Raw genomic sequence first — 27,898 nt, forward strand, 5'->3', positions numbered from 1 at the left:
GCAAACACCAGTGACCCCCCACAGCCCACCCCGCTTAAGCACCTACAATATCCTAAGCAATTTACTATATTGTCTTTAACAGTGAAAAGTAGGTGTAGGTATTGTTTTGTTCCTTTTACAGATAGGAAAACTGAGGCTCAGAGCCTTGCCCAGTGGATGTGGACGGTCAAACAGAGGAGGGGTTCAAATGTAGGTCTGTCTGACGGGAAAACTGTATCCTTTCTAGATAGGCTCCTTGAGGTTTGCTCTGGGCACTTTCTCTAGGAAAATCCCAAGGCACAGGGTGGTTGGTAGTTGTGAAGGTCCAGAGCCTTGCCTTGAAACCACAGAGGGCAGGTACTTGGTGGAAAAGTCCAGCTGGTGATTCACCCTCCTCCCGAGCCCTCGCTGGTGAGGCCAACTCCCCTCCTGAGTTTCTCAGTTCCCAGCCTGGGGGGTTGGTGGCTCCCATCCTACTGCTCTGGGGAGAGAGGCTGCACCCTGCCCCATACATCCTCCTCTCTTCCCTCCAAAGGAGCCAGACTGGAGGGTCAGACCGGAGGGGCACGGTGAGAAGGGGGAAGGCGGGAGGGACAAACGGAGAGGGATGAGGTCGCATGTGAGTCTGAGCTGGTTTGGAGGGTCTGGAGGGGTCGTCTGGGGACAGCACTCACCGGGAGGGCTGGCAGTAGCGGGGGGGGGGGGGGGGGGGGGGGGGCGCAGCAGGGGGTGGGCACAGCGGGAGGGCGATGGGGGTGGGGGACTAGGGACAGAGGACTTGGCTTCCTGGGGTTGGATGTTGTAATCCTAGTGCACAAACTTTTGGCTTCAGTTCCTCCTGTTGCTTTTGGTATTTCTCTGTCCCTTCACTTCCCAATACACTAGTGTGCATGAGCACACACACACACACACACACACACACACACACACACACACGGCTGCTCTCTGGGAGTCCCAGGACAACAACTTGGATGGGATTCTGAGCTGGGAGGAGGAACAGGAGAAGGAGCAAAGGTGGAGACCAGTTCCTCTCTCTGGTCCGGTCTGTGTGGGCTTCCTGTAAGCGGCTTCCCGGGGACGGTGGGGGGGGGGGGGACCTGAGGCATGGAGCTGAGCTGAGCACAGGAGCCCAGCTGGGGACTGAGGTGAGCAGGAAGCAGAGGGTGGGATGTGTCTTTGTGGTCCCTTAGAGGGGCCTCTGAGGGGCTGCAGGGGTGAGTCCAGGGAGGTGACTTCACAGAATTGTGTGTGTCTGGGTGCAGAAGACTGGGGTGGGAAGAAAGTCTGAGGACGAGGGGCATCACCCCCACCCCACCAAGCTGCCCACAGCTTCTCAGTTGCTCAGGGACGAGGCTGGGAAAGTCCAGAGGTGGGGCGCTGGCCCAAGGGAGTGGGTGACAGAGGGGTGATCACCTGACTGAGAGAAGGAGGGGAAGCAGACAGTGCCCGGTGGGGTGGGAAGGAAGAGAGGACGGGACAACCCTTGAGGCCCCATGACCTGCAACTAGCCATGCAATCCAGGGGTTCCCGCCCCCTCTCCGGGTGGAGCAGGGCAAGCAGGGAGCCAGGTGTCTCCCAGAAGGAGGAAGCTGCCCCAGCTCAGGGAGTGGGGAGGCATGGCATGCTTGTGCCAGGGAAGGGTGACAAGGGAGCCGCCAGGAGGTGCGGGTGGCCACTAGCCAAGCCAAGCGGCCCACAGAGTGTGAAGGACTGGACGGAGGGAGGTTTTGGTGCCGTGCACATAGGTATGTGTGTGCAAGGGGACGTGACGGGAATGGCATCAGTGTGTGTACAGAAACGGGAACTGGTATGTGGGTGTGGGCTGAAGCAGGGGCTGGGGCATCCCGTGCCCCCAGGGCCGGGGCTGGGCTGGTCCTGTGCTGGCCGGGCAGGGTGATGGGGCCGAGCTGGGATCCTAGCAGCCCTCGGGGAACTGCAGGCACTTCTCCACCTGTCTGCTTCTCCGCTGGACCCTGACCCATGCCCAGCTCCTGAAAGCGGTTAATTTTGGACTTGCTAACCTCTTGAAGGTTTCCTTGATGGGCAGCCCTGAGCTCCGTGTGGGTGTAGGTGTCTTTGCTTCTGGAGGGCGCTGTCATATGGTGAGCTCCAATCCATGCCCCTGTACCCTGCTCCGGTGTGGCTGGGGTGGGAAGGTGATGCTAGGGGCTGGGGAGGATCTTGGGGAGGAAGAGCTCTCTGGAAGTCGTCTTGACTGTGGATAACACTGTTGTTTATTCCCAGCAAACGGGCCAGAGATAGAAGGGCACAGTGGGGAGCAGGGCGAGGAGGGCAAGAGGGTAGGGAGGCACGCCGTCCTTTTGGCTTTTAAAAGTCAGCCCCACGGGCGAATTCTGTAAAGCTTGTTTTCATGTCTGACATCCTCCTGGACATTTCTTCTCTGAGTCTAACTTGAATCCTGCTTGCTGCACTGAAGGCCTGTTTCCCCTTGACTTACCATGGCTCGGGGCCAGCTTTCTTTTCTACATGCTCTTGGCTTTCTTTCGGCCACTCCAGTTTTTCATTCTAATCTACAAATTATGACTTTCCAGTAACCTTTTCTTAAAAACAAAAACAAAAACAAAAACAAAAACAAAAAACCAACCAAATATGTCACATCCATACCAGCTCATCAGTATGTGTTCTCTTCTCTGTCTTCCCTATCCTGACACAAGCCAAACCCTGTGCCCAAACTGGGCTCTGAGCTTTGCTTCCCCACCCTGCATTCCCCTCGGCTCTTCCCATGGCTTATTCCTTTGCCCCGGCAGGTCTCCCCTCCTTCCACTGTTGAGGATAGCGTGGTCCTGACATAGCTGCTTCTGGTCTGAGAACAGTAATGCTTCTCCTCTGACCACCGTGCTGGTGACCTCTGTGCTTGGGTTCACCTTGAGCTGAGCTACACTATGGCTTGGCTAGCAAAGGCACACATCTCTCCTTGTCTTATATGGATCTTATTTTTATCCTCCACCTTCCCAACATCCCTGTTGAACAGGGCTCATTCTCTCTTCCAGGGAGACTTAAAGCCCAAAGAGGACGCGTGAGTTGCCTAAAGTCACACAGCAAGTTAGAGACCCAGTTCCATCACTTACTATATTGGTAAGTTCATTTAAATCATTCAAAAATAGTTTTACTGAACACCTGTAGGGTGTCAAGTCCTGTTCCTTAGTCTCTCTGAGCTTCACTTCCTCATTGATAAAATGGAGTTAATAGCAATACCCACTTCAAGGATTTTAAAGAAGATGAAATTTAATAACCTCTGTGAAGAAGTGTAGGTTTTTGGCACAACGATTACTCAAATGTTAATTTTTATTAATATTATTATTGGCTAGATCTGGACTAGATCTTAGGTTTCCTGTCCGGTGCTTCTTCCATTAATGTTTTTTTTAATTCATTCATTCATCGATTCATTTGTCTGATAACGATTCCAGGGCCATTCCTCAGGGTGCCTGAGCCCCAATTCTGTAGCAACATTTCCAGTTGGTTCAGGTAGCACAAACTCTTCCCCTGGGGGCAGGCTGCCATTCTTCCAACCTGACACTCTGGTTCTCAAAACCTCCCCCTGGGGTCTGACAGTCTCCTCTGAATCTTGAAGCCTTTCCTCCTCCTCCCTGACATCAGAGGCTGAACACCTCTGATTTCCATCAGGTATTTCTCTCTTCATCCTTCTTCCTGGGCTGAACTTGCCATGGATACTCTGCATAGATCCCAACACCCATCTCACCCTGACAGGCTTTCCCCTTCCTGGGATAACCTGTACCCTCCAAGTCACCTTCAAAAATTTCCATAACCTCAAATGGCTCCTGCCACGCCTTTCTAACTGACTAGGGCTTGGGCTGTTGCCTGGGTTAAAAGGACCAACAAATAAACACAGACACTTCTTTTAGTAAAAAGAATCCCTTGTGTTTCTCTAGAGCCTGGGGGAGCATGGAGCACTTGGTAGCTTCTGGTCACCCTGAGTCCCCCAGCACCCCGTGGAGGTGAGGGGCGGTGGGTAGGTGCTTCCCTCTGTAGCCTCTGTAGCCACGACACCTCCTCCTGGCAGCTCACCAGGAGCCTCAGGGTGGCTGTGTGGGGAAGGGTGGGGAGGGCGGGGAAGGCAAACCAGAACTCCAGGTACAACGCCGCAGTGCTACTGTTTATCTCCTGGAAGTCAACAAGTGGACAATGGTAGGGACACAGTAAAACCCAGAGAGGCCACGCCATATTTCTGGCAGTCCAGGGCGCTTTGGGCTCTTTAGGAGAGTAGGGAGCCAGGAAGGACAGTGACCTGCTATCACGCACAGCCTCATCTGGGTCTCCCTTGGTGGGACCACCTTGACCTGGAGTTGACCACCACCCGAGTGATTACAGTTCTGGGATCCACCCCCAGAACTCCTTGCTCGTTCTTAGGACAGAGACACAAGTGAGAGAAAAAGAGCCAGGTTTCCCTCGAAGGCCTATACTTGGTCCTGGCCCCAATCTGGGTCTCATCTGGCCTTGCTCAGAGGCCCCACCTTCTCCTTCCCTCCCAATCAGATGCCCAGAGCTAGCTGGCTCCCATGTTTACCCTGGGTTGATCGATTGCCTGGATTGGGGAAGAGCACACAACTGGCTGGGGGGAAGACCATGCAGTCACCTGGGCCACACCTGCCCTTTGACCTCCTGTCACCCCTGGCAGGCTTTGATCCCTTCTGGCCTGGAAGCCAGAGGCTGGGCTGGCGCCACTCACTGGCCCCTGTGGAGCTGGGCAGCCAGGCCAGCGGGGATGCTGGCTGGCTATAAATATGAAAAGGGACTCGGAATGAAAGACCCCAGCCTTTTCATCTCAATCTACCCCTGCGTGGTCGTGGGCAAATCACTTCATCCATCAAGGCCTGGATTTCCCCCTCTGCAAAATGGACAAACTAAGACTGGCCCCCTAGTTGTTCTCTGAGTCGTCAGAGGAAAGCCTAACTTGAGGTGTAAAAGTCATTGGGAATTTGGGAACAAAATCAACAGCCCAACAGTATCAACCAAGATTCCAACAATATGAAATATGACAGCAATATTCCAACAACAATAAAAGACGAGGCTGGAGGACGAAGGGGTGGAGGGCATGCCATCGGGTTATACAGCTTATCACTTCTCCCACCCAGCAGGTCCTGTCTCACCATCCTGCCCACTCTTGCTCTGCGGCCTCCCAGTCCGTCACGTGGCTATGGACAGAAAAGTGGCAGTCCCCGAGGACGGGCCTCCCGTTGTCTCCTGGCTCCCTGAGGAGGGAGAGAAGTTGGACCAGGAAGGGGAGGACCAGGTGAAGGATCGGGGCCAATGGACCAACAAGATGGAGTTTGTGCTGTCAGTGGCCGGGGAGATCATTGGGCTGGGCAATGTCTGGAGGTTTCCCTATCTCTGCTACAAAAATGGAGGTGGTGAGTTCATTTTGAGGTAGGCGTGGTGGGGCGAGCTGTGCCTTGACAGCCAGGCAGGGCCTACCTGGGCACCTCCTGCCTGCTGATGTGGTAACATGGAAAGAGCCTGCAGTGGAGTTGGAGGGCCTGGGTCTGAGCTCTAGCTCCACCTCCCAGTCCTCCTCCATGAAATGGGATGATGCCTCCCAGGGCCACCAAGAAGAATAACTGAGGTAATGGGCAGGACCAAGGAATCTGAGGGTCCAGTAAGATATGATCATCATAATGAATAACAACAGTCCTTTGTGATTCTGTACAATGTCGGGTGCCGATAGGATTCATACATTCAATCAGTATTGTTGTGGGCCTGTCATGTGCCAGGCATTGTTCTAGATGCAACACAGAACACACTCTGTGTGTTATATTCCAGTGCAGGGTGACAGATTACCAAGAGGTAAAATGCATGGTATGTTGAATGATGAGGAGTGGAATGGTGAGAAACCAAGCAGGTAAAAGGGGTAGGGAATGCTGGATTGTTGGGCAGGGGAGGAGGGTTTGAAATGTGGAATAAGGTGACCAGGAAAGCTTGTGTTGAGGAGGTGACATTTCAGAAAAAGACCTGAAGGAGCTAAAGGAGTGAATTTTATAGATGGACATTCCAAACAGAGGGAAAAGCAAGTGCAAAGGTCCTGGGGTGAAAGTGCACCCAGCATGTTTGAAGAACAGCCTAGAGGGCAGTGACAGATGGGGAGAAGAGTAGCAGAAGAGATCAGAGAGGTAACAGGGCTCACATCTTGTAGGCTCTGATCTGAGTGAGATGGGAACTGTTGAATTTGAGCAGAGAAATATTATGTTGTCTATGATTTTTTTTAAATTAAAGAAACATAACTTTATTATTTTTCAGCACCCATAGAATAAATAGGGGCATGTTGGGAAGGGGCCAGATTAATCCTTTTATGTGTACAATTAAATGCTTTTAGTATATTTATAGAATTGTGCAACCATCACCACATTTGATTTTAGAAAACTTTCTTTTTTTTTTTAAGATTTTATTTATTTATTCATGAGAGACACAGAGAGAGGCCGAGACACAGGCAAAGGGAGAAGCAGGCTTCACACAGGGAGCCCGATGTGGGACTCGGTCCCGAGACTCCAGGATCATGCCTTGAGCCGAAGGCAGACACTCAACCACTAAGCCACGCAGGTGTCCCAATTTTAGAACATTTTCATCATTCTGGAAAGAAGGCCCAAAGTCATTAGTAGTCACTCTATTCCCTCTCCCTGACAGCCCTTGGCAACCATTAATCTACTTTCTGTGGCTATGGATTTACCTATTTGGAATTTTCATACCAATGGAAGTATTTGTTTATATGAATTTATTTGTGACTGGACAGATTCATCTTTGCCTTTCGAAAATACCTTTATTCTTTTTGTGGAAATTTTACACATTTATTGTGAAATCTGAAACATTCCAGAAGGGTAAAAAAGAAGAAATATTCCTATTTAAAGATAATCATTGTTTAGAAAATACTTCTAAACACTATTCATATTTAATTTAAAAAATATTTCTTTATTTATTTTAGAGAGGGCAGAGGGGGAGGAACTGAAGGGGAGGAGGGAATCTCAAGCAGACTCCCCGATGAGTGTGGAACATGACTCGGGGCTCAATCCCACGACCCTGAGATCATGACCTGAGCTGAAATCAAGAGTCAGATGCTTAATTGACTGAGCCCCCCAGGTGCCCCCATATTTACTTTGGCAGGTATTTACTGAGCATCTACTGTGTATTTTGCTCTATTTCAAAACTTAGAGTTATTACACCCAACTGCTTGAACTTATAGCCCCAAAGAAATAGAAATGGGATTTCCTGGCAGGTCAGTGCTACGGAGGCAGGATGGGGAATGGGAGTGAATGCTGGCCAGAGATTAGGGACAACAGGGAGAAGTGATAGGGGCAGTGACTTGTTTCTTTGTCCTATGCCAGGACAGGGCATTAGTGCTGGAGCAGAAGATGACCCAGGCTGAGTCCTCCTTTCATAGAGCACACGGAAGCTCCTTGGAGTGTTTAGTGACTTGCCCAAGACCATAGAAGTAATTGGTAGCTGCAAGCCCTGGAAGCCTGGTTCACTGGCTCCCACATCTCTCACCTTACCATCTGAAAAGGAGAAAGAATGAGGGTCCAGGAGATAGGTTTTTGGGTTTGAGTGCCCATACCACCTCGTCCCACCTGGTGGCTGCACTGTGGCTGGTCATGGGGCGGCATGGGGAGAGAAGCCCCTGTGACAGTGTGCAGTGACACTGGGCTGAGCCTGGGTCATCTGTGAAGAAGCAGTGCCAGATGGCAGTTACTGGGCAGGGTCTGTGTTCATCTCATTAGCTCAGTCCCAACCGAAATACCTGGGGAAGACATGCTGACACCCCTCTACTGGGTCTCCCTCATCTCCCCCCTTGTGAGGGAGCTAACCAAGGTCATGGGCCCCAATCTGAGGCCACTGGTCTTTGGGGCTCTAGGAAAGTAGGGATGCCGGTTTCCTTATATAAGACAATTTAATAATGGATCTCTGACTTCACCGACTAACTCAAATGTCAACTTTTTGCTCTAGGCTGGAATTGTACTAACTCACTGTGATAACAGGGTTTATTTCAAGCTGACCATAAATCTTTAGTCAGTGGTTAGGATGTGAGGGCAATCTGGGTGCAACATCTGTCACCCCACTGATTGCCAGGTTTGATTCGGCTGATCCAGCCAGCTAGGTGGGTGTCCCCTTCCTCCTGCACTGCTCCATGTGCGTTCCTCCTGAAGCTGTGCAATCAGTCTGAAGAGGATGACCTGCTTTGATAGGGGAGGACTGTTCTTTGGTCAAGGGTATAGGAGTAGCTGTGCTCCCTGCTACAACGTCCAAATGAGCTCTCCAGTTCCATTGGTAGAAGAATGAAGGGTAGTCAAGCTTCCAAGACTCCAGACACAACCAAATGAGGCACTGCATGTGGCAGTCTGCCTTTCTTAAAAAAAAAAAAAAAAAGAAAAGAAAAGAAAAAAGTAGTTAAAAAGGAGTTAAATATGTTTTTACTGATATATTCATCAATCAATAATTAATTATTAGTTAATAAACAGTTCAGTAGGGAAAAATCTTTCAAGAGGAATGAAAAAATGGTGTTATTGGTACAATAATGTCTTTGGTTTCAAAAAAGCGGAATCACTAAACTAGATCATCCTCCAGAGTTTCCAGATTGTCAGTGGTTCAGGAACGAGTACTTGGCAGAGATAATAAGGCATACCTGAGAACAAAGGGAGGGAAATGATAAACACATCTCAAGTCATCCTGTCTTCATACATCCCTGAGGGGCCTCATCAGGCTGCCTGTGCCTAGAGCCTGGGCAGATGCCAAGAGGATTGTAGGCCAGGTCAGTCTCTCCTAGTGAGGATTCTCACAAGTTCATTGTGGGGGGAAGACATTTGCAGAGATAGTGTGTTGAAAACCCAGGAAGAAAGCCGAGGATGGAGGATGCTCCTGTAGGCGCTCCAGAACCAACCTCCTCCCACTGCCTGCTGAGGCCCAGGCCTAGCGCTGACCTTCTACGGCAGATTCAGCCTGAGGGTGGCCTGGCTCCAGGCCTCCTGAGCTCTCTCCGGCTTCTGTGGGGCAGAAGTCTACACACCAAGGGTAGAGCTGAAGCTGTCTCCTTCAGGAGAGGAAAGGATCTCCACACAGCAGGAAGGGGCCATCAGATCACATGCCGCTGTAGATTTCCAGTAAAGTGTCCTCTGGGAGAGCCCCTGAGCCCAAACACTTCTCCCAAACACTGCCTCTCAGCCTCACCCCTGTAGCCACCGAAGCCACGTCAACTGGAGTCAATGGTGTTACTGGCACCGGGTTAAGGAATGCTCTGGTGGTACTCAGAACATATCGGCAAACCTGGGGTTAAGTAGGACTTCAGGACTTGGAGAATTACTGGCTGTTGTGGCTCTGGAGGGCCCAGAAGACTCACACACAAAGCCTTCTCCCTCATTTTCACAAATTGCTACTGGCAGTTCAGATCTGTTTGAGAGTCTGGGAGGGCAATTTGGAAATGCACATCAGAGAACCTTAAAAAAATGTTCAAACCCCAAAGGTGGAAGCAACCCAAATGTCCATCAATGAACAAACGAGTAAACAAAATGTGGTATACACACACGAGGGAGTATTATTCAGCCTCAAAATGGCCTGGATAAACCTTGAGATATTACGCTGAGTGAAATAAACCAGACACCAAAAACATAAGTACTGTATAATTCCTCCTACATGGGGTGTCTAGAAAAACAATTCATAGAGAAAAAGCAGAATGGTGGTTACCAGGGGCTGGGAAGAGGTGGGGAATAGGGAGTTAGTGTTTAATGGCTACAGAGTTTCAGATTGGGATGGATGAGAAGTTTCTAGAAGTTGATGGTGGTGGTGGTTGGATAACAATGTAAGTATACTTAATGCCACTGAACCATACACTTAAAAACGGTTAAACAGGAAATTTATGTTATATATATTTTATCACAAAAAAAGCAAAAAGAAATTATGCATACCCTCTGATCTACCAATTCGTCAACTGGAAATTTATACTAAGGAGGCAATCAGCCAAGTGCACAAGGATGTTGACAATGGATCACAACCAAAAAGGCCAGTAGAGGTACCAATGAAATGAATTAGGATAGTGGAATACTATATGGCTATTAAAATGATGACATCTATATTTATTGATATAATAGGTTTGTGACATGCTTTTAAATGGTTATCAAGTAATATATATTAGGTTCTCATATTTGCCAAAAAAATACTATATGTGTGTGTGTGTGTTTATAAGAAAATTGGAAGGCTATACAAAGTGTCTTTCCTTTTTCCCCCCTTTGTACTTTCTACTTTTTCCTACAAAGTAACATGGATTACTTGCAAGGCATTGTAATGGGGTGGGTAAGAGCACAGAGTCAGAATCCAACCACCTGGCTTTGTGCCTCTGTTTTTTCATCTGTAAAATGGAGATAATGATGGTAACCTGCCCCATGGGAGGTGGTTCTTTGAGGATTCTGAGGTCAGTGGAGCATTTAGAAGAATGCCTTGCACACGGTACACACCACATAAGTGCTAAGTGTTATTATGGTGCAGTAAACAATAATCCATTCCCCCTTGGTTACACTTCTGGGGTGAGGTATGTATGTCTTAGTGACCGAAGCAGGCACTGGCAGTTTAGGGTGTCTTCTAATTGCCTACTTTGCTGGATGCCTTTTCAGCCTGGCCTCCTGTGGGGGCCCGTAGGTCAGGCCTAATCACATGGCTGCCAAAACCCCAGTACCCGAGAATCTGCCTGAGTGGAGGAATGGACTTCTCTGCTGTGACCCCAGTTTGGATCAGAGCCTGGCAGAGGGGGAAAAAATCCATCTGAAAACTATAATTTCCAAGAGGAAAAATAATTTTCCAAGGTGTTTTTGTTTGTTTTTCTCTAAAATGTAGCAAACTTGATAATTTAATAAGCATATCAAATTACACAGAACACAAGTTTCAGTTCCAAAAATAATCATTGGACTAAGTTTGTTAAGCACACCGAGAAAATAGGCAGTGCATCTGTTAGGATTTCCACCTAAACATTCACTCCTTCTTCAAAGGTCTTCCCTATCCCCAGTGGGGTTCAGACTAGAAAATTTCTGCCTGCCTCTGTTTGCAGATCAGAGGAAGCCAATGTGGGGCCCCGGGAGGGTGGAGAGGAAGACTGAGGATGCCGAGCAGTGGGATGCAGGTCTCCTGGATGGGCCGAGGACAGGATGGAGGGCTCAGCCCCTGCCGATCTTCTTCTTCCACAGGGGCCTTCTTCATCCCCTACTTCATCTTCTTCTTCACCTGCGGCATCCCGGTGTTCTTCCTGGAGGTGGCGTTGGGCCAGTACACCAGCCAGGGCAGTGTGACAGCCTGGAGGAAGATCTGCCCCCTTCTTCAGGGTGAGTGCTACCCTTTGCTCCCCTGCCAGGGCCACCAAGTTCCCCCACCCCTTCATCCCTCCTCCTCATTCTCCGGGCCACCACCTTCTTATTCATCTACTCTGGGTCCTGTGCTCAGTGCTGTGGGGGAAGTAGGAAGTGTCATCAGGCTTTGTGGGACCCAAAGGTAATAGGTCCTGGGGAGGAAGGCACTCCTCAAGAAAGACAATACAAGATTACCCAGGCAAAATTGGATGCAGAGACTTGGAAGGGATGCTTGCAAGTGAGGAACACTGGAGTTTCATCTTCACCAGCTTCCTGGAAAGCTATCCCCGTGTTTACAGCACGGCCCCAGATGGGCCACTGGGGTACATAAACATAGTGATGATGATGATGATTATGGCTAACATCTACGAGCCCTGCTGTGTGTTAGGGCTCAGGGAAGCCCTTTACCTGCATTTCCTCATTGGATCCTCCAGTAAGAATTCTCTTAGTTATTGGTAGATGAGAAAATGAGATCATTTACTAAGGATCTGAACCCAGGTCTCCCTGAGCTGAAAATTCATGCTATTTCCTATGTTAGGGATTAGGTTAGGGGCAGTTCCTGTTCTCTCTATGGATTTGCTGGCACTAATGTGAGCAGCTTGGGGTGTCCTTCCCCCCCAATCCCATCTTTTTTTTTTTTTTAAGATTTATTTATCTGCTTATTCATGAGAAACAGAGAGAGAGAGAGGCAGAGACACAGGCAGAGGGAGAAGCAGACTCCATGGAGGGAGCCCGATGCAGGACTCGATCCCAGGTCTCCAGGATGATGTCCTGGGCTGAAGGCAGGCGCTAAACCACTGAACCACCCAGGCGTCCCATCCCCTGCCCTATCTTTAGTTGACTGTGCCAGTCCCCTGGGGGCCAGTGGGAAAACCAACCCTTTTCTTTGTGAGGTTCTTTGCATACTTGAAATGAGGGGAAGACTGTTTCCCTCATGTCAGACTCTAAGGAAGCCTCAGGGGCTAGGCTATCTGGGGTTAGTGCCCAGCCTGGTAGGCTGGACAGAGGTGGGCATGGTGGGAAACACTGGCTCCTGAGCAGGCTGCGAATCTGACCACTGATTGAGGGTCTGATTGCAGGGACCAGGCCAGTCTGGTACTGATTCCTCTTCGAATTATGTCCATGATTCCTCATGGACCCCTATGGGAGCAGCAGTGAGGGGCTGAGGCAGGGTGATGCTTGGCCCACATACACGTCTACTTAGGAGGTCTAGGTCCTCAGGGAGAGCTAGGGCCTCAGCCAGAGCACAGTTTCTCAGTGCTCTGCTCTAGACCCTAGCAGGAGCCTGATGTCCTGCTCAGTTAGGCTCTGTCCCTGGGACCAAGCGAGCTCTTGGATGGCACACACAGGGGCTGGCGTCTCTGTACTAACACTCCAGGAGGGTCATCACTGACAGGGTGAGCAAACTAAGCATTGCATAGGGGTTGGGGGAAGGGATTGCTGCTCCTTTCCCCTTTTCCAAGCTGAAGAGACAGAGAAGCCAAGGCCTGGGGTCTCAGGGACAGAGGCTCATCAAGGCACTGGCACCTATGTTGGTGGGAGGGTCCAGGCTGCTTACCACTTGCCTTCCCCCTGCCTACCTGCACCTACCCGGCAGATCGCCCTCCCATCGAGCCTATGCGTGGGCACACAGAGAACATCCCCTGTGCTCACCCCCACTCCTTGCTCAGTTCACACCCAGGCACGGGCTTCCTCCCCCAGATCACCCCTCCTGGCAGAGGTGCCCCACCCCCACCACCGCGGGTGTTTACGGGGCGATGGGAGCACAGCGCCTTCCGCAGCGGCAGGCAGCGCGGGCCACACACTGGCCCCTTGTTTGGGTGTGTGGGTGTCTGTATGCGCGCCCTGAATATTCCGGCCCGTCTCCGCGGGTTCCCTCCTGGCCGCCAGCAGCCAGGCCTCCACGGCCCCTCCCCGGGCCGAGCCGCCCGGCCACAGTCGCTCTGGGCGCCCGCCCCCCACCGCGCACAGGCTCTGCGGAGACCCCGCGGCAGGAAACACGGGGTGGGAGGGGTCTGGCCCAGGCGGCCGGCCAGCGGGGCGCACGATCGGGGCGGCCCCCGGCCAAGGGGTGCTTCGTGAGCAGGCATCCACAGTCAGCACCGGGGCGGCCTGTCCTTCGTGAGTCGTCCTGGAGCACCGGCTTCCCAGGACGCGGGGCAGCGGGGCTGGGGACGCGCACCCGGCAGACCGGCTGCGGGCGGGCCGCTCTCCTCCGCCCGCCTTCACACCCCGGCTCTAACAGCCGCCCTGGCGACGTGCTACTTTTGAGATGACTGTGGAAAAGATCCCACATTTGCAGGAGCAGGGGTGGGGGGAAGGAAGCGCAGGGGAGGTTTGCAGGGGGTGGGGGAGGCGGGCTGGTGGTGACTGCTCGGCCCTGGCTCCCTCCCAGCCCCCGAACCGCTCCCGCGCGTCAGAACCAAGCACAAGCCTCCTCCGCCCACACTCCGGCCCCTCACTCCCCGCTGAGATGGCATTTTGAGACCCCCTCAGGCTCCAGGTTTCTCTACAGCCTCCCCGCCTCCTTTTTTTCCTTGCTGGTTTCTTTTGCTTTAGTTCTTGAGACTGATTCTTACCAAAATTTCCCTACTTACTCCTTTGCTCTTTCTACCCCCTTTCCACCTTACAAGTCGCGTGTGATTGTCATAGAAAAACTAGAAAATGCAGATGGAAAAAAGGGGGAAAAAACTTTAAAAAGTGAACTGAAATCCTATCCCCTAGAGAACCACAGTTAACTTTTGGAGTTTATCTCATTAAAAAAGAAGAAGAGATATATTCAAATATATATTGCAAGACTGAAAGGATGCAAACCAGAGCGTTCTGCGACCTGTTTTTCTTATTTAGGAAAATATGCTGTCCATGGCTTCTCAGGCCAATAAACAAACGCAGTGGTTCTTATCCTGTAGCACCCGATATCCTTCTAGCCATGGCTGCGGGCTTCCGTGTGACTCTCTTGGACTGTTGGGCTAGCATCAATCTCTTGGATTCTTGTTTTTGTTCCCCCATTGCCTCCCCTGCTCCCCAAGGCATCGGTCTGGCATCGGTGGTCATTGAGTCCTATCTGAACATCTACTACATCATCATCCTCGCCTGGGCTCTCTTCTACCTGTTCAGCTCCTTTACCTCTGAGCTGCCCTGGACGACCTGTACCAACGCCTGGAACACAGGTATCGTGGTTAGGGACCCTGGGATGGCGCCTCCCCCTAGGGGGCTGGGCTGCCCATGGCCTGCAGTGACAGAACCCAGGGCAGAACTTGCCTCAAAGCCGAGCTATGGGGGTTCTGGTGCAGTCCTGCTGGCTGGCCTGCCTGTGGGAACCTACACTAGCCCCTTAAGAGGATGGAAAACCCCGCAGGACTGTGAACTTCAGATTCACAACAAGAGCTGTATGAGGCAAAGGAGGCTGGTCCCATGAGCCATTCCTGGTAAATGGCATCCAAAGGAAGCTTTTGGGACTGGGAATGATGGGGACTGCCGGGCTGTAGGGTCAGAGGGTCGGAGGGACCAAGGTGTCAGGGCATCTCTCCCCATGTGGTCCCTAGCTGACACACAGCCACCTTTGTTCCCAACAGAGTATTGCATGGACTTTCTTAACCACTCGGGAGCCCACACAGCGACCTCCTCTGAGAACTTCACCTCACCTGTCATGGAATTCTGGGAGTAGGTGCTGGGCTTGGATGCCACATATCAGGGGCCCCAAGTGGGAAATTTGGATGTCTAAGGCCTGGGCTTGGAATGCAAGTTTAAACCTTTCTGCTCATGCTCTCCAGCATTTACCTACCTACCACTTCACACATCAGAGATCTGGGGAAACACATCTACCCATACTTGTCCACCTACATATTCCCAATGACTCCGAGTCCACCTGTGTCCACCTAGACTTCCACATTTATCCATGTCGACTTGTATCCTTGCACACCCATACACACCCCCACACATCTACCTATAGCTTCACACCTACTCACACTTGTCCACTGGTGCACAAAGATAGTCTGCCCCAGTTTAGGAGAGCAGATTGTGTACATGACTGCCCAGCTTCGTGTTCAGTGATGTCACGTTGTTAGCATGAATTGGCCAAGTGAGAGTATTTGTACTGCAGAAATTGGCAAACCCTGCTCATGCCTCCACCCTCCCACATGACTACGCACTTATATCTGCCCCTGTTCACATGTGCTCACCTTTGTTCTTACACAGGTCTGTCTCTACCTTCACACTTACCTAAAGACCACATGTATTTACCAACACTCACATGTGTCTACCTACACCCTCACACATGGAGGCCCTCATGTCACCCAAACCTTACACATCCACCAACATTCATGCACTCACATTTCCACCAGTCCCTACGTTCTTTAGATACTAAAATATACCAGCCCCTCTGTTTGATACTCATCTACATGTGCATCATGTGTATGTGTCTACTCTGCATCTACTCATCCACACATTACTTATCACCCTCACTCTCTCTCTCTTTCTCTATCTCTCTGTACAACAGAGAAAGCTGGATGTTTAGAAAGACAAAGATACCTATGAGATTACGTGATTTGGTCTTCTAACAGCAGGGGCATACAGACCACAGGTGGGAACATGGCATGGCCATGGGGGATGTGCAGTGGGATGGGGAGGGGAAGCCTGGAACATGAGATCTGTGGGGTCAGCTCTAAGAATCAAGAAACTTGAAGTCAAAGGCAAGTTGCCCCTTTAGCCTTTCACCTGGCTTTTTGTTTTTTCCATCCTCAGGAGACGTGTTTTGGGCATCACCTCAGGCATCCATGATTTGGGGGCTCTGCGCTGGGAGCTAGCTCTGTGCCTCCTGCTGGCCTGGCTCACCTGCTACTTCTGCATCTGGAAGGGAGTCAAGACCACAGGCAAGGTGAGATGTTCTGGCCCCGGATAAGCTCTCTGTGGCCCCCAGAATCCAGGGGAACACTCACAGTCCCTCTAGAGGACTGAAAGAAAGAGTAGTTTAAGGGAGAGGCACGGTAAGAACAGGGGATATGATAGGTAGGAAGAGTTTAGCTCTGTACTAGGAAAGACTTTCTCTCTCAGTATGAATATAAAAGACCTGTTTACAGAAGTAGCATACAGAACAAAATAAGGAATATAAACGTCCCCCTAATCACTGTACGAGCCAGCACGGTAGCCATTTGGCTAATCCCTGTTAATGTGTAGCTGTGTTGCCTTCCAGATTTCCATATATGTATTTTGTGTGTATCTGTATCTATTATGTGTGAATATTACACAATTAGGACCATACCCTTTTATGACTTGCTTTTTGTCATATGTGGTATGAGCCAGCAAACAGAACTGTCTCTGAGGTGGTGAGTTTCCAATCATCAAAGGGGTTCAAGTTAAGAATGGATAACAGTGGCTTATTGTGTGTGGAGAGAGTTCAGATTTGAGCAATTATTTCCAACCCAGGGACTCTGAGGCTGGTGCTTCATGCTTTTTAAAGCCAGAAACAGACAGGATACTGACCTTTCTGATGAGCCTGTTCCAAGGGCAGCCTCGGGTAAGGAGCTGAGCTTGGTCAGGGGCAGACTGGATCCCTCAGAGTGTCTCCATAGACCAGAGCTCAGGCCACCGCTGCTCCCCCAAGCTTTTGCCTGGAAAAGTACAGTTACGTTTGGCCACAGGTCACTGTGCCAGTCTGCTCCCGAACCCCCCTCCCAGGACCCACCGCACCAGGGGGCATGGGGAGAACAGCCAGGATGAGGGATTCCAGGAGATCACATTCTGGATTTTAAAATAGTCTTTGAAATGTTATGGCTGGAAGCTTGTGCCCCTCCCTGTCCTTTCTCCCTCCTTGCCCTGCTGATGTGTATCTCACACTCCACCTGCCTGTGGAGCCTGAGACCCACTGGAATGTGTAAAGGAAGGTGTGGGGAGTTGCAGGTGCTTACCCCCTCTTGGCATCTCTAGGGAAGTGTTGGACACTGAGCTGAGTGCTACTCGTGCTTCCTGAGGAGGGGTGACAGGAGGACTGCCACAGGCTCCCTGGCACCTCCGGGCAGCTGAGTCCCAGCAGGAGTGACCTGGGCCTGTTTCCCTCCAGGTGGTGTATTTCACAGCCACGTTTCCCTACCTGATGCTGATCATCCTGCTGATCCGAGGCATCACCCTTCCCGGAGCCTACCAGGGTGTCATCTATTACCTGAAGCCCGATTTGCTTCGCCTCAAGGACCCCCAAGTAGGAGCTGTGCTGGGGACTATTTCTCTGTTGTTTCCCACCCCAAACCAGAGCGGTAGTTTGGAAAATCTCTGGTTGCTTTTCTCTAATATATCTATCTAATTGTTCTTTATATAGAACAATTAGATAAAGATCTCTTGTAAACCCACCACTCAGCTATCATCTCTATGAACATTTCAGTATATTTCCTTCCAACTCTTTTTCTAGTTGGTATGTGTGTCTGTGTTTTAACATAGTTGAGATAATTATATAGAGATGGATCTTTTTACACTTAACTTATATTTTCCATGTTATTAAATTCATTTGTTAATGTCATTTTAAATGCTTGCATAATACATCCTCCATCTGTCATCCATTCAGTCACTCATTCACCCAAAATGTGCTGAGGACCTGTTGAGTGCCAGCTAGTGCTCTAACGATGGAGTAGGGCAGTGGGCACAACAGACAAGGCTCTGTGTCTTCTGAGCACTCACACCCAGGGCAAGCGTCATCAACCTTCTCCTACTCTTGGATATTTAGGTCACGTATTTTTTTTTAATTTTTTTAAAATTTTTATTTATTTATGATAGTCACATAGAATGAGAGAGAGAGAGGCAGAGACACAGGCAGAGGGAGAAGCAGGCTCCATGCACCGGGAGCCCGACGTGGGATTCGATCCCAGGTCTCCAGGATGGCGCCCCGGGCCAAAGGCAGGCGCCAAACCGCTGCGCCACCCAGGGATCCCCGGTCACGTATTTTTTTATGATAGTATATACAGCTGCAGTGGACACCTTGTATTTAAATCTTTGACCACATCTCTGATTATTTCCTGACAGTAGTCAGACTTAGAATCACTCACTCAAAGAGTATGAGCATTAATACTGGCTTTAGAGAAATGTAGATTTTCTCCACCAGTATGAGGGGGCACCCTTTTTTTCTGCAGGGCCCATGAGAGATTTGATAGTAATTCATTTTAACCTTTCATCTTTGGTAATTTGAGAGATTGAAATAGTGTCATATTGTTGACTTATTTTTTAAATTTTTAAAGAGATCTTATTTATTAGAGAGAGAGAATGAGTGGGGGGAGGGGCAGAGAGAGAAGGAGAAACAGACTTGAGGCTGAGCATGGACCCTGATGCAGGGCTCAATACCGGCTGAACACAGGGCCTGAAGTGGGGCTCCATCCCAGAACCCTGGAGATCATGACCTGAGCTGAAGTCAAATGTTTCACTGACTGAGCCACCCAGGCACCCCTCTTTTTTTTTATTTGATTTTTTTACTACTGCGGGGCTGGACATTTCCAGGACAGTTTCACTGTGCATTTCTATTTCTACCTCTAGGACTTGTCTGAGCACATTCTTTGCCCCTCCCCCTCTCCCCCAAGGAGTCCTGGGTTTTTCTTTATATTTTGATGAAGTGGCCCTTTGCCCCTCTTGTGGCTGCCCGAGGCCCTTAGTGCTTGTGGAGTGAGCCAGAAGCTCTCAGTTCAACCCTGAAGGGCACTGCCACTCCTCCTAGGAAACCCAAGTAGTGGCGCCTACTGAATGCCCCCAGAGCCAAATCTAAACTGGGCCTGCCTGTAAAGAGACCTGTGCGTGGAGGGCGGCGGGTAGGCGACTCCTAGGGCACACCCAGGGGCCCAGCTGGGTCTGAGAGGTGACAGCGGTACCCTCTGCTCCCCTGCCACTCTCTTGTGGTCTCCCGCAGGTATGGATGGACGCGGGCACCCAGATCTTCTTCTCCTTCGCCATCTGCCAGGGGTGCCTGACTGCCCTGGGCAGCTACAACAAGTATCACAACAATTGCTACAGGTAGGGTTGAGGGTGGGGGTTGGGGGGGGCGGCGGAGGGAAGAGGCTTCCTGGAGTGTAGCCTGGGAACCACAGCTTCTGTTCCAGACTGAATTTCTTTCTCCCGTTTCCCTCTCACCTGCTCATACCTGATCTTTGTCCTTCCCCCATTCTCTCCTCCATCCCTCTCTTGCATCTTGGCCACTCCCTGCTCCCCCCTTACGGCTGTGGATATCTCCTCCCCCACTCCCCCTCCTGAGGGGTTCCTTGCTCTCTCTCCCCCTCCTGGCTCCTCTGCCTCCCTCCCCTCCCCTTCCTACCCCACAGGGACAGCATCGCCCTCTGCTTCCTGAACAGTGCCACCAGCTTCGCGGCTGGCTTCGTGGTCTTCTCCATCCTGGGCTTCATGGCCCAAGAGCAGGGGCTGCCCATCTCTGAGGTGGCTGAGTCCGGTAGGTACTGCTTTGCTGTCGGACCCTGAGGGGAAGGAGAACACAGACTTCCCCTGCAGGGTCCCAAGCAGGGCTTCAGGAGCTGGCTGATGTGAACCTTCTCAGCATCTGGGGGCACTGCTTTGCCTTCTTACTTGTGGGAGGGAGGCGGGAGAGGGGACAAGGGTGGGGGGGCAGGCCTGCAGCTGTGTGTGTAGGTGGGTAAGTGGAGGAACTGGTGCACAGCCAGTGCCCCAGAACCAGGATGAAACTCCCTTGCCCTCTTGAGCCTCTCCTCTGCACACACACTCTCTCTCTCACATGTGAGCACACACACTCTCTCTCACACACACACTCACACAGTGCCTTGGGAGAAGGCTCCCCCCGCCCCCAGGGCAGGGCTCTCTGGACCCTGACAGTGCGGTGTGCCCACCAGGTCCTGGTCTAGCCTTCATCGCGTTCCCCAAGGCTGTGACAATGATGCCCTTATCTCAGCTGTGGTCCTGCCTTTTCTTCATCATGCTCATCTTCCTTGGGCTGGACAGCCAGGTTTGTCACCCCACCCACCCTGCCCTAGTGACCTTCTTGCCCTCTCCCCATCTCCCTTTTCCCTGACCACATATATTCCAAGTCCCCCTCCTCTTTTCAGGGCTTGTCCTTGCAGTTGGTTGGGTGACCCCTGACCTTGAGGGGGCCACCTGCCTTTTCCCCCCCAGGACTGACCCTTCCCCAAGCACAGGTACCCCCCCAAAGTCCCTCCAGCCTCCTTCCAGCCAATCAGTTCAAGCTGCCCAGCCCTGCCCCCCTCCAGCCTTGGGGACAGAAAACATGTCTCCCCCTCCAAACCCAAGGCTGGGACAGTCTGTTGTAGAGACACAGCCAAAGGCAGGGCCAGTCACCCCATTTCTGCCCTGAGTCCCTCCCGTGCTCCTGTGTGTCAGCCTGGGCGAGTGGGGTGAGAGGTGGCTAGGGCAAAGCCATGCTGGGAAAGGCCCAAGGACAGGCGGTACCTCTCACCCCAGCTCCCCTCCCACCCGCAGTTTGTCTGTGTGGAGTGCCTGGTGACAGCCTCCATGGACATGTTCCCCAGTCAGCTCCGGAAGAGTGGGCGGCGGGAGCTCCTCATCCTTGCCATTGCTGTCATGTGCTACCTGGCGGGGCTTTTTCTGGTCACGGAGGTGAGCAGCAGTGTGCAGCCTGCAGGCTGGGCTCCGGGTGAGGGAGCCAGGGGGCACACCTTCCTCATCTGCTGAAGAGGGGGTGTTGACACTTGCTCTGCCTTCATCACAGCGCCACATTCAAGTTAGCTCTTTTGGTGTCAGGTGACAGAAACCAAATGCCAGTTGGCTTACGCAGAAAAGTGAGTTTTTTTTTGGGGGGGGGGCAGGGAACTGAAAAGTCAAGAGAGAGCTTGGTTTCAGGCGTGGTTGGATCCAGCTGCTCTAAGGACATTATCAGGAATGCCATTCTTAGCCAGATTTCCCTCCTGATATTAAAGAATGCTGGCACAGCTTCAGGTTTACCTTCCACCACCCACCCAAGCCCAGAGGAAGGAGAGGGACCTTTTCCTAAGAACACGCTAAGTGCCCAGCCCTGACTCCTCTTCAGGCCTGGAGCAGGGAGAGGAGTGCGTGCAGAGTGAGGTGGTGGCAACTCCTACGAGACATGATGCTGGGGATGAAACCGAGCATGTCCTACGTTCCCAAGGTCTTTGCAGCTGTCACGGCTTGTTGTCCTGATGTTAGACCAGGGCTCTGGGGGCAGGGGCAGGCAAGGCAAACTCCTTTGAGTTGCAAGGAATGGCTTCCCAGGGGCTGGGCAGGATGGGTGCCCGGATGCTGGAGCGGGTCCCCGCCTGCCCTGGCCAAGGCCCTAGCTCCCTCACTTTGCCGCAGGGCGGGATGTATATCTTCCAGCTGTTTGATTATTATGCCTCCAGTGGCATATGCCTGCTCTTCCTGGCGATGTTCGAAGTGATCTGCATCAGCTGGGTGTACGGTAAGTGCAGGGGGAGCGTGAGTGGGAGCCTCTGGGGCCTCCGGAAGGGCACGATCTGCCCAGGATGAGAGATGGGTGTGCTGGCCCTCTGCTTTCTACGGGTCTTGGATTGCTGCCCTGGTTCTTCTCACTGGCAAGTCCATCCACCACGGGCACCCCATTTCTCATTATGGCAGATAGAGCTGGGTAAAGACAAACCCATTTCCCGCAGTTGTGAGAGGAATCAGAAACAACAGGGAACACTTTTCTTGATACAGAAGCTGCTGGAGGCCCTTGCCAGTAGGAGTCCTAGCCAGAAGAGACTTTTTAGGGCCACTTAGTCTGAGCCTCCACACATCCCCACGTTCCCTTTCCAGGTTAGCACCCAGACTTTGCTTGAATACTTCCATGAACAGAAAACTCATTCCCGTGTTTGCAAGGTAGCTTTTCCTGTTGTGATTGTTACACATTTTTTTTTTCTTATACTGAAGTGAATTCTGCCTTCCATTGACTTCCTTCACTGGCCCTACCCCTCCTCCATGTGGGAGGTAACTAGCCAGTGGTGCTGAATGCTATAACATCCTTGCCATTATTGTTTTTTAAAGATTTTATTTATTTATTGATGAGAGACACAGAGAGAGAGAGAGAGGCAGAGACACAGGCAGAGGGTGAAGCAGGCTCCATGCAGGGAGCCCGATGTGGGACTCGATCCCGGGACCTTGGGATCATGACCTGAGCCAAAGGCAGACGCTCAACCACTGAGCCACCCAGCCATCTCACATCCATGCCATTACTATACCTGATGACAGTAGCAGAGGAACTTTTGTGCATTCAGTCGATGCACGGCTGAATGCCAAGCAATGTGCTGATTGTGGCATACGTTATCTTGCAAGCCACACAACAGCCCTTGGCAGGGGAGGTGAGGCTCAGAGAGGTAGGTCTCTTGCCTAAGCTCCCACAGCTGGTAAGTGGAGGAGGCATCATCATACTCCAGGACCATCTGGCTCCACTGCACCAGGTTAGGGGGATGCACTGCTAATGTAACAAGGCGCAGGGCAGAGAGGGTGGGTGGGTGCCATGTAGTGGGCATGAGTAGGAAAGCCAGGAGTAGGAAGGTTTTTATTTTGCTACCTAAGCCTTCCTATCTGGTGGCCTTCCTCTTCTTGGACCTGTTTCTTATCTTCTCACCTCAAGCATCTGATGTCTTTCTGATTTTCCTCTGTTGCTTCTCAGAACTTGTTCTCAGAGGATCTGATAAACTCCAACACAGTGAGGCCTAAAGAGCTGAGGAACCTTAATATTTTACACCTTCCCAGCAATATCTGGTTGTTAACTGGTGGAGAAATTTGGAAGCCAAAGGAATGACTCCCTAATGGGGAGTCACACTAGTGATCAGTGGGAAGTGATTTTTTTTTTTTTTTTTTTTTTTTTTTTGGCTGAGGAAGGAAGATAGGCCATCCAAAGGTGTTTCCCAATCAGTGGCTCTCTTTTTAGAGGATGGGCTGGGCCTGGATCTGGAGCAAACATGGAAAGGAAAGGACAGTAAAAAAAAAAAAAAAACCAAAAAACTCAGTGCTTTCACAAACACAAATCCAGCCTCTTGCCATCTTTCTTGAGAAAGCAGAGTGGTTCCTCCAGACTCCAGAATCTAGACTGTCATTCCTTTCCTGGTGGCTTCTGGCCCTCTGTGAGTGTAGCATGCTGTGCTTGCACAGTGGGACCTTTGCTGTTTTGCTGTTTTGAATTGAAACTGGATTCATCTCTGCAGCATGGATAAATGAGCATTTGCATCACCATTATGCCATTTTAGGCTCACATCCCCCTCTGTGGTTAGGAGTTAGGGTCTTTGCTCCTAGACAAGGGGACAGAGGATTGCGCCCTCGAGGGCACCCAGCTTTAGGGTGGCAGCCCCTTCTCCCTCCTTGTTCCCCGCCTTGTGGCTGGGGTGCCAGAGACCCATCTCATTCTTGTGCCCTGATCCAGTTTCCCCTCACAGGGTGGCGGGAAGAGGGCAAAGCCAGGCAAGTCCTCCCCAAATATGAACAAACTGTCTCCTTCCTCTTGTTCTCACACTTTTCTCCCACTGTGCCTGAGCAGGGGCTGATCGTTTCTATGACAACATTGAAGACATGATTGGCTACCGGCCATGGCCCTTGGTGAAGATTTCCTGGCTCTTTCTGACCCCTGGACTCTGCCTGGTATGTGCCCACCCAGCTACCCTCCTGCCTCCAGAAGACTTGGGGGACAAGGAACAGCATGCCTGGGGTACCTGCCTGTCCAGTGACCTGGGGAGGCCAGTCCCTTTCCCCTTCTGGGTTGGTTCTCCTGCCCTTCCTTTCTGGGGTTGTCTCAGCGGCTTTACCATCATTACTCTCGTTCCAGTTCCTGTTTCATTCCTTTCTCACAGTGTTTCCATCCACTGCCCAACTTCCCAGTTGGTGGTCTCTTTCTCTCTTCCTGCTTAGGGCTCCTCCACCCCACCCCCTTCCTCAGAGCTCCTCCTGTCCCAGTCCTTAGCACCTTGGCCCACAGCTCATGATGCCTTTTACTATTTTACCTCAGCGATGCACCACAGTGCATGAATTTGTCCTCTGTCCCTGGATATTGAAGCAGGTGATGAGAGGACTTCAAAGGCTCTCCGTCTTATCTGCATCCATCCCTCCCTCCTTCCAGGCCACCTTCCTCTTCTCCTTGAGCCAGTACACACCTCTCAAATACAACAACATCTACGTGTACCCTCCCTGGGGCTACTCCATCGGCTGGTTCTTGGCTCTCTCCTCCATGATCTGCGTCCCACTCTTTGTCATCATCACTCTTCTGAAGACCCAGGGTTCCTTCAAGAAGGTAGGGGCTGGGGGAAGTGATACACTGCAGGAGGGGTTTGCTGAGAGAGGTTGTAGGCAGGACACCATGGCTGGGGCCCAGCTCTGAGTGTGGGGCACCCTTCAGTCTGATGGAATCTTAAAGAGAATTGTCTTTGAAGACCAGTCCAATGGCTTCATTTGCAGAAACATTCAAAAGTCCTTGAGTCCTAGACCTTCAGAATCCTATCTCCAGCAGATCCTGTGGGCAGGTTGACCAAAGGTAAACTGTCAAAGGCTTAAGAAGGAAATAGAGTCACAACAAGAACTTAAAGATGCCCAGAGATTTAAAGAGCACAAAGAAAAAAATAAATAAATAAAGAGCACAAAGTCCTCACTGCCAGGAAACTAATAACCAGCCCTCACAGTTCATTTCATACCCAGGCTCCTGGCTTCTTTCTTATCTTTTTTTTTAATTTTTATTTATTTATGATAGTCACACAGAATGAGAGAGAGAGTCAGAGACATAGGCAGAGGGAGAAGCAGACTCCATGCACCGGGAGCCTGACGTGGGATTCGATCCTGGGTCTCCAGGATCGCGCCCTGGGCCAAAGGCAGGCGCTAAACCGCTGCGCCACCCAGGGATCCCGCTTCTTTCTTATCTTAATTCTGCCTGGGAACCACATGCAAAAGGCTCCCTGTTTAGAGTTTAAGGCATGCTTACCTGGCAGGGAATAGAGCATGTCCCACAAAGACCTTACACGTGTAGAAATCTATGTGGTGGGGGATCCCTGGGTGGCTCAGCGGTTTGGCGCCTGCCTTTGGCCCAGGACGCGATCCTGGAGTCCCGGGATCGAGTCCCGTGTCAGGCTCCCGTCATGGAGCCTGCTTCTCCCTCCTCCTGTATCTCTGCCTCTCTCTCTCTCTATGTCTATAATAAATAAATAAATAAATAAATAAATAAATAAATAAATAAATAAATCTTTAAAAAAAAAAAAAGAAATCTATCCGGCTTGCAAGTAACGGAAAACCCAACCTACAATAAGCAAATAGGTTTACTTTCTTTTTACATCAAGAAGACCAGAGATGGGTGCTGTTGGCATTGGTTCAACCACCTAAAGAGGTCATTAGGGACCAAACTCCTCCTGTATTTCTGCACTTCCATCCTGAGCAGGTCTTCATCATGATGCTCACCACCTCATGGTCACAATATGGTTGCCGTGTTTCCAGTCATCACATCTGCTTTCAAGGCAAGAAGGAGAGGGAAAAGATGACACCAATACCAGTAAAAATAGTAGTACTAATACTCATAAAAAGTAATAGGGACTTATTGATCACATTATAAAAGCAATAGCGAGAGGAACAAAAATAGGTACTTTTTGACCAACTTACCCTGTGCCAGGCACTATTCTATGAGCTGTGTACTATGGTTATCTTCATTATAGATAAGGCACAGAGGGGTTAAATGGGTTGCGTAAAATTGCAGTAGTTAGTAAGAGATCCAGGCCTGGAACTCAGCCAGTCCATGCTCCTGGTCACCATGTTATTGTCTCTTCTCTCTTCTCAAACTTTTTTTTCATGTATTCACCCAGATTCTATTGACTGCCCCCATGTGCCTGGCTCTGTGCTGGGCCCTGGGGATATAAACGAGACGAAACATCTGTGCCTTTCTAATCAGTAGCATCCATTCATTCTCTCTTTTCTCCACAGCGCCTACGACAGCTTACCACCCCTGACCCCAGCCTGCCACAGCCCAAGCAACACCTGTATCTGGATGGTGGTACCAGCCAGGACTGCGGGCTTTCCCCAACAAAGGAGGGACTAATAGTTGGGGAGAAGGAGACCCACTTGTAGGATGTGGCCAGCAGCCAGGTGGCTATTGAGCCAAGAACCTCCTCTGTCAGGGCCACTGCAGTGACAGCCTTTACCTCTGTCCCTTACCCAGTCCAGCTATGAACCTCTGCAATGTCTGTGTGTGTCCTCAGCCAGAGGCCAGGCTGCTCTCTCCTCAGCAGGGGTAGCTCTTCTGGTGGGCGAGATGTGGTCTTGCTGCAATACGCCATCCTGTTGGAACACACCTTCTTATTTATAAAGAAGGGTGGTCTTTTTTGAGCCCACCATCTGATCTAACACATTACACTGTGTGGGAGCTCCCACTGCAGGGACATTCCAGCTTCCTATACTTATGTGTTGGGAGGGTAGCCCTGACGGGAGTACATATCACACATTGACTCGGAGAGCCCGTTGGAACATAACATGTTGGAAGTGACAACTGAACGCACCATATTGGATTCTGACATTCCATTAGAGGGGTTCCTTCATGAGGCTTAGTGTTCTGGAGTCTGTGGGGAAGGAACTAGAGAAACAAAAAGCCTTCATGAGCCATCATTGTCTTGAGTTTTCCTGGAGGCTTCTTGAGGTGTCCCTAGTCCCACACTCCTCTTGCAATGTTGTCCTCCACTCACGGAGCACTGGATGGAAGGGACTCAGAGATGATCCCTAGGCTGTTCTTTGAACATCTTTGAACAGCTTAGGGTGTCTGTACTATGCCCAGGCAGACATCACTAATCAATGACAGAGTCTCTCCCACCTCACAGTCCTTCCAAATATAGTGCTCTAGGCAGCTCCATTGGCCACCCCACTTTGGTCCAACCTCTGGACTTTGTGGATGAGGAGACTGAGGGCCAAAGAGAGAGTGACTTTTTCAAGTTCACATGGCTATGCCTAAAACCTGGCCTCCTTGTTCTCAGGCCATGGTTCTTTCCATTATACCCTCCTGCCTTGGTTAACAAGCAAGTACAGATCACCTGCTTCTGTGTGCTAGTCTTCTCTGCCTCACCCTGTTTCTGTTTAGTTCCACTGTCTTGGGGTGGGAGGGAGAGTATCCCCTCTATAGAGGGGTGAGCAGCTTTCCCCAGATTGGCATCTTCTCTGCCAGCCCATATTCATCTGACCAGATTTCCTCTCTGGGTTCTTTTGTTCTTGCCACTTTCCATCTCCACTCCCTCTAGAGATGGCTCAGAGCCTGTTGGTCTCCCATGGAGAGAGAGGTGTTGCGTGTGGGATGCTCCTCTTTTCGTGTCCCTACCTATTGATGCCAGGCCCTCCCAAAGGTAAGGGAGGAGAAGGAGTAGGGGTGGGATAGGCCACTTCAGGACAGTTGCAGGGGCAGGACCTGGGAGCTGGAAGAAGGGAAGCCACCTGTGTATCTGTAGATAACCACCTGCAGCGATGCATAGATAGATGTCACGCAGAGCCACTGCCCAGTGGCCAAAGCAAAAATCTATGGTCCAGCGAGGGTGAGTTCCAGTCTTAGAGCACCCAGCGTCCTTCACCCAGCTCGGTCAGGGCTTGTGAGAACAAGTACGATGGCACACTGGGCACAAGCAGACGTCCAG

General features: G+C 51.0%; 1 protein-coding gene across 3 annotated transcripts; it reads left to right on the forward strand.

Annotated features, from left to right (window-relative positions):
- The first annotated feature begins 945 nt into the window (after nucleotides 1-945).
- LOC129503446 (sodium- and chloride-dependent betaine transporter) lies at nucleotides 946-27,409 on the forward strand. Of its 3 annotated transcripts, none has more exons than XM_055315532.1 (16): nucleotides 946-1,038; nucleotides 2,991-3,075; nucleotides 5,094-5,369; nucleotides 11,172-11,306; nucleotides 14,360-14,500; nucleotides 14,906-14,993; nucleotides 16,074-16,206; nucleotides 17,389-17,523; nucleotides 19,210-19,313; nucleotides 19,619-19,743; nucleotides 20,159-20,271; nucleotides 20,763-20,900; nucleotides 21,618-21,720; nucleotides 23,797-23,897; nucleotides 24,373-24,543; nucleotides 26,211-27,409. In XM_055315532.1, exons 3-16 carry the CDS (start codon nucleotides 5,156-5,158, stop codon nucleotides 26,352-26,354), a joined length of 1,845 nt encoding a protein of 614 aa, XP_055171507.1. In that variant the 5' UTR covers nucleotides 946-1,038; nucleotides 2,991-3,075; nucleotides 5,094-5,155; the 3' UTR covers nucleotides 26,355-27,409. The 3 variants fall into 3 exon arrangements, with proteins under 3 accessions (XP_055171507.1, XP_055171508.1, XP_055171506.1); XM_055315533.1 differs by having other exon boundaries at nucleotides 5,097-5,369; XM_055315531.1 differs by lacking the exon at nucleotides 946-1,038 and adding an exon at nucleotides 1,071-1,124.
- Nucleotides 27,410-27,898: the final 489 nt, after the last annotated feature.

Source organism: Nyctereutes procyonoides, unplaced genomic scaffold (genome assembly GCF_905146905.1).
Source record: "Nyctereutes procyonoides isolate TBG_1078 unplaced genomic scaffold, NYPRO_anot_genome, whole genome shotgun sequence".
Taxonomy (NCBI): domain Eukaryota; kingdom Metazoa; phylum Chordata; class Mammalia; order Carnivora; family Canidae; genus Nyctereutes; species Nyctereutes procyonoides.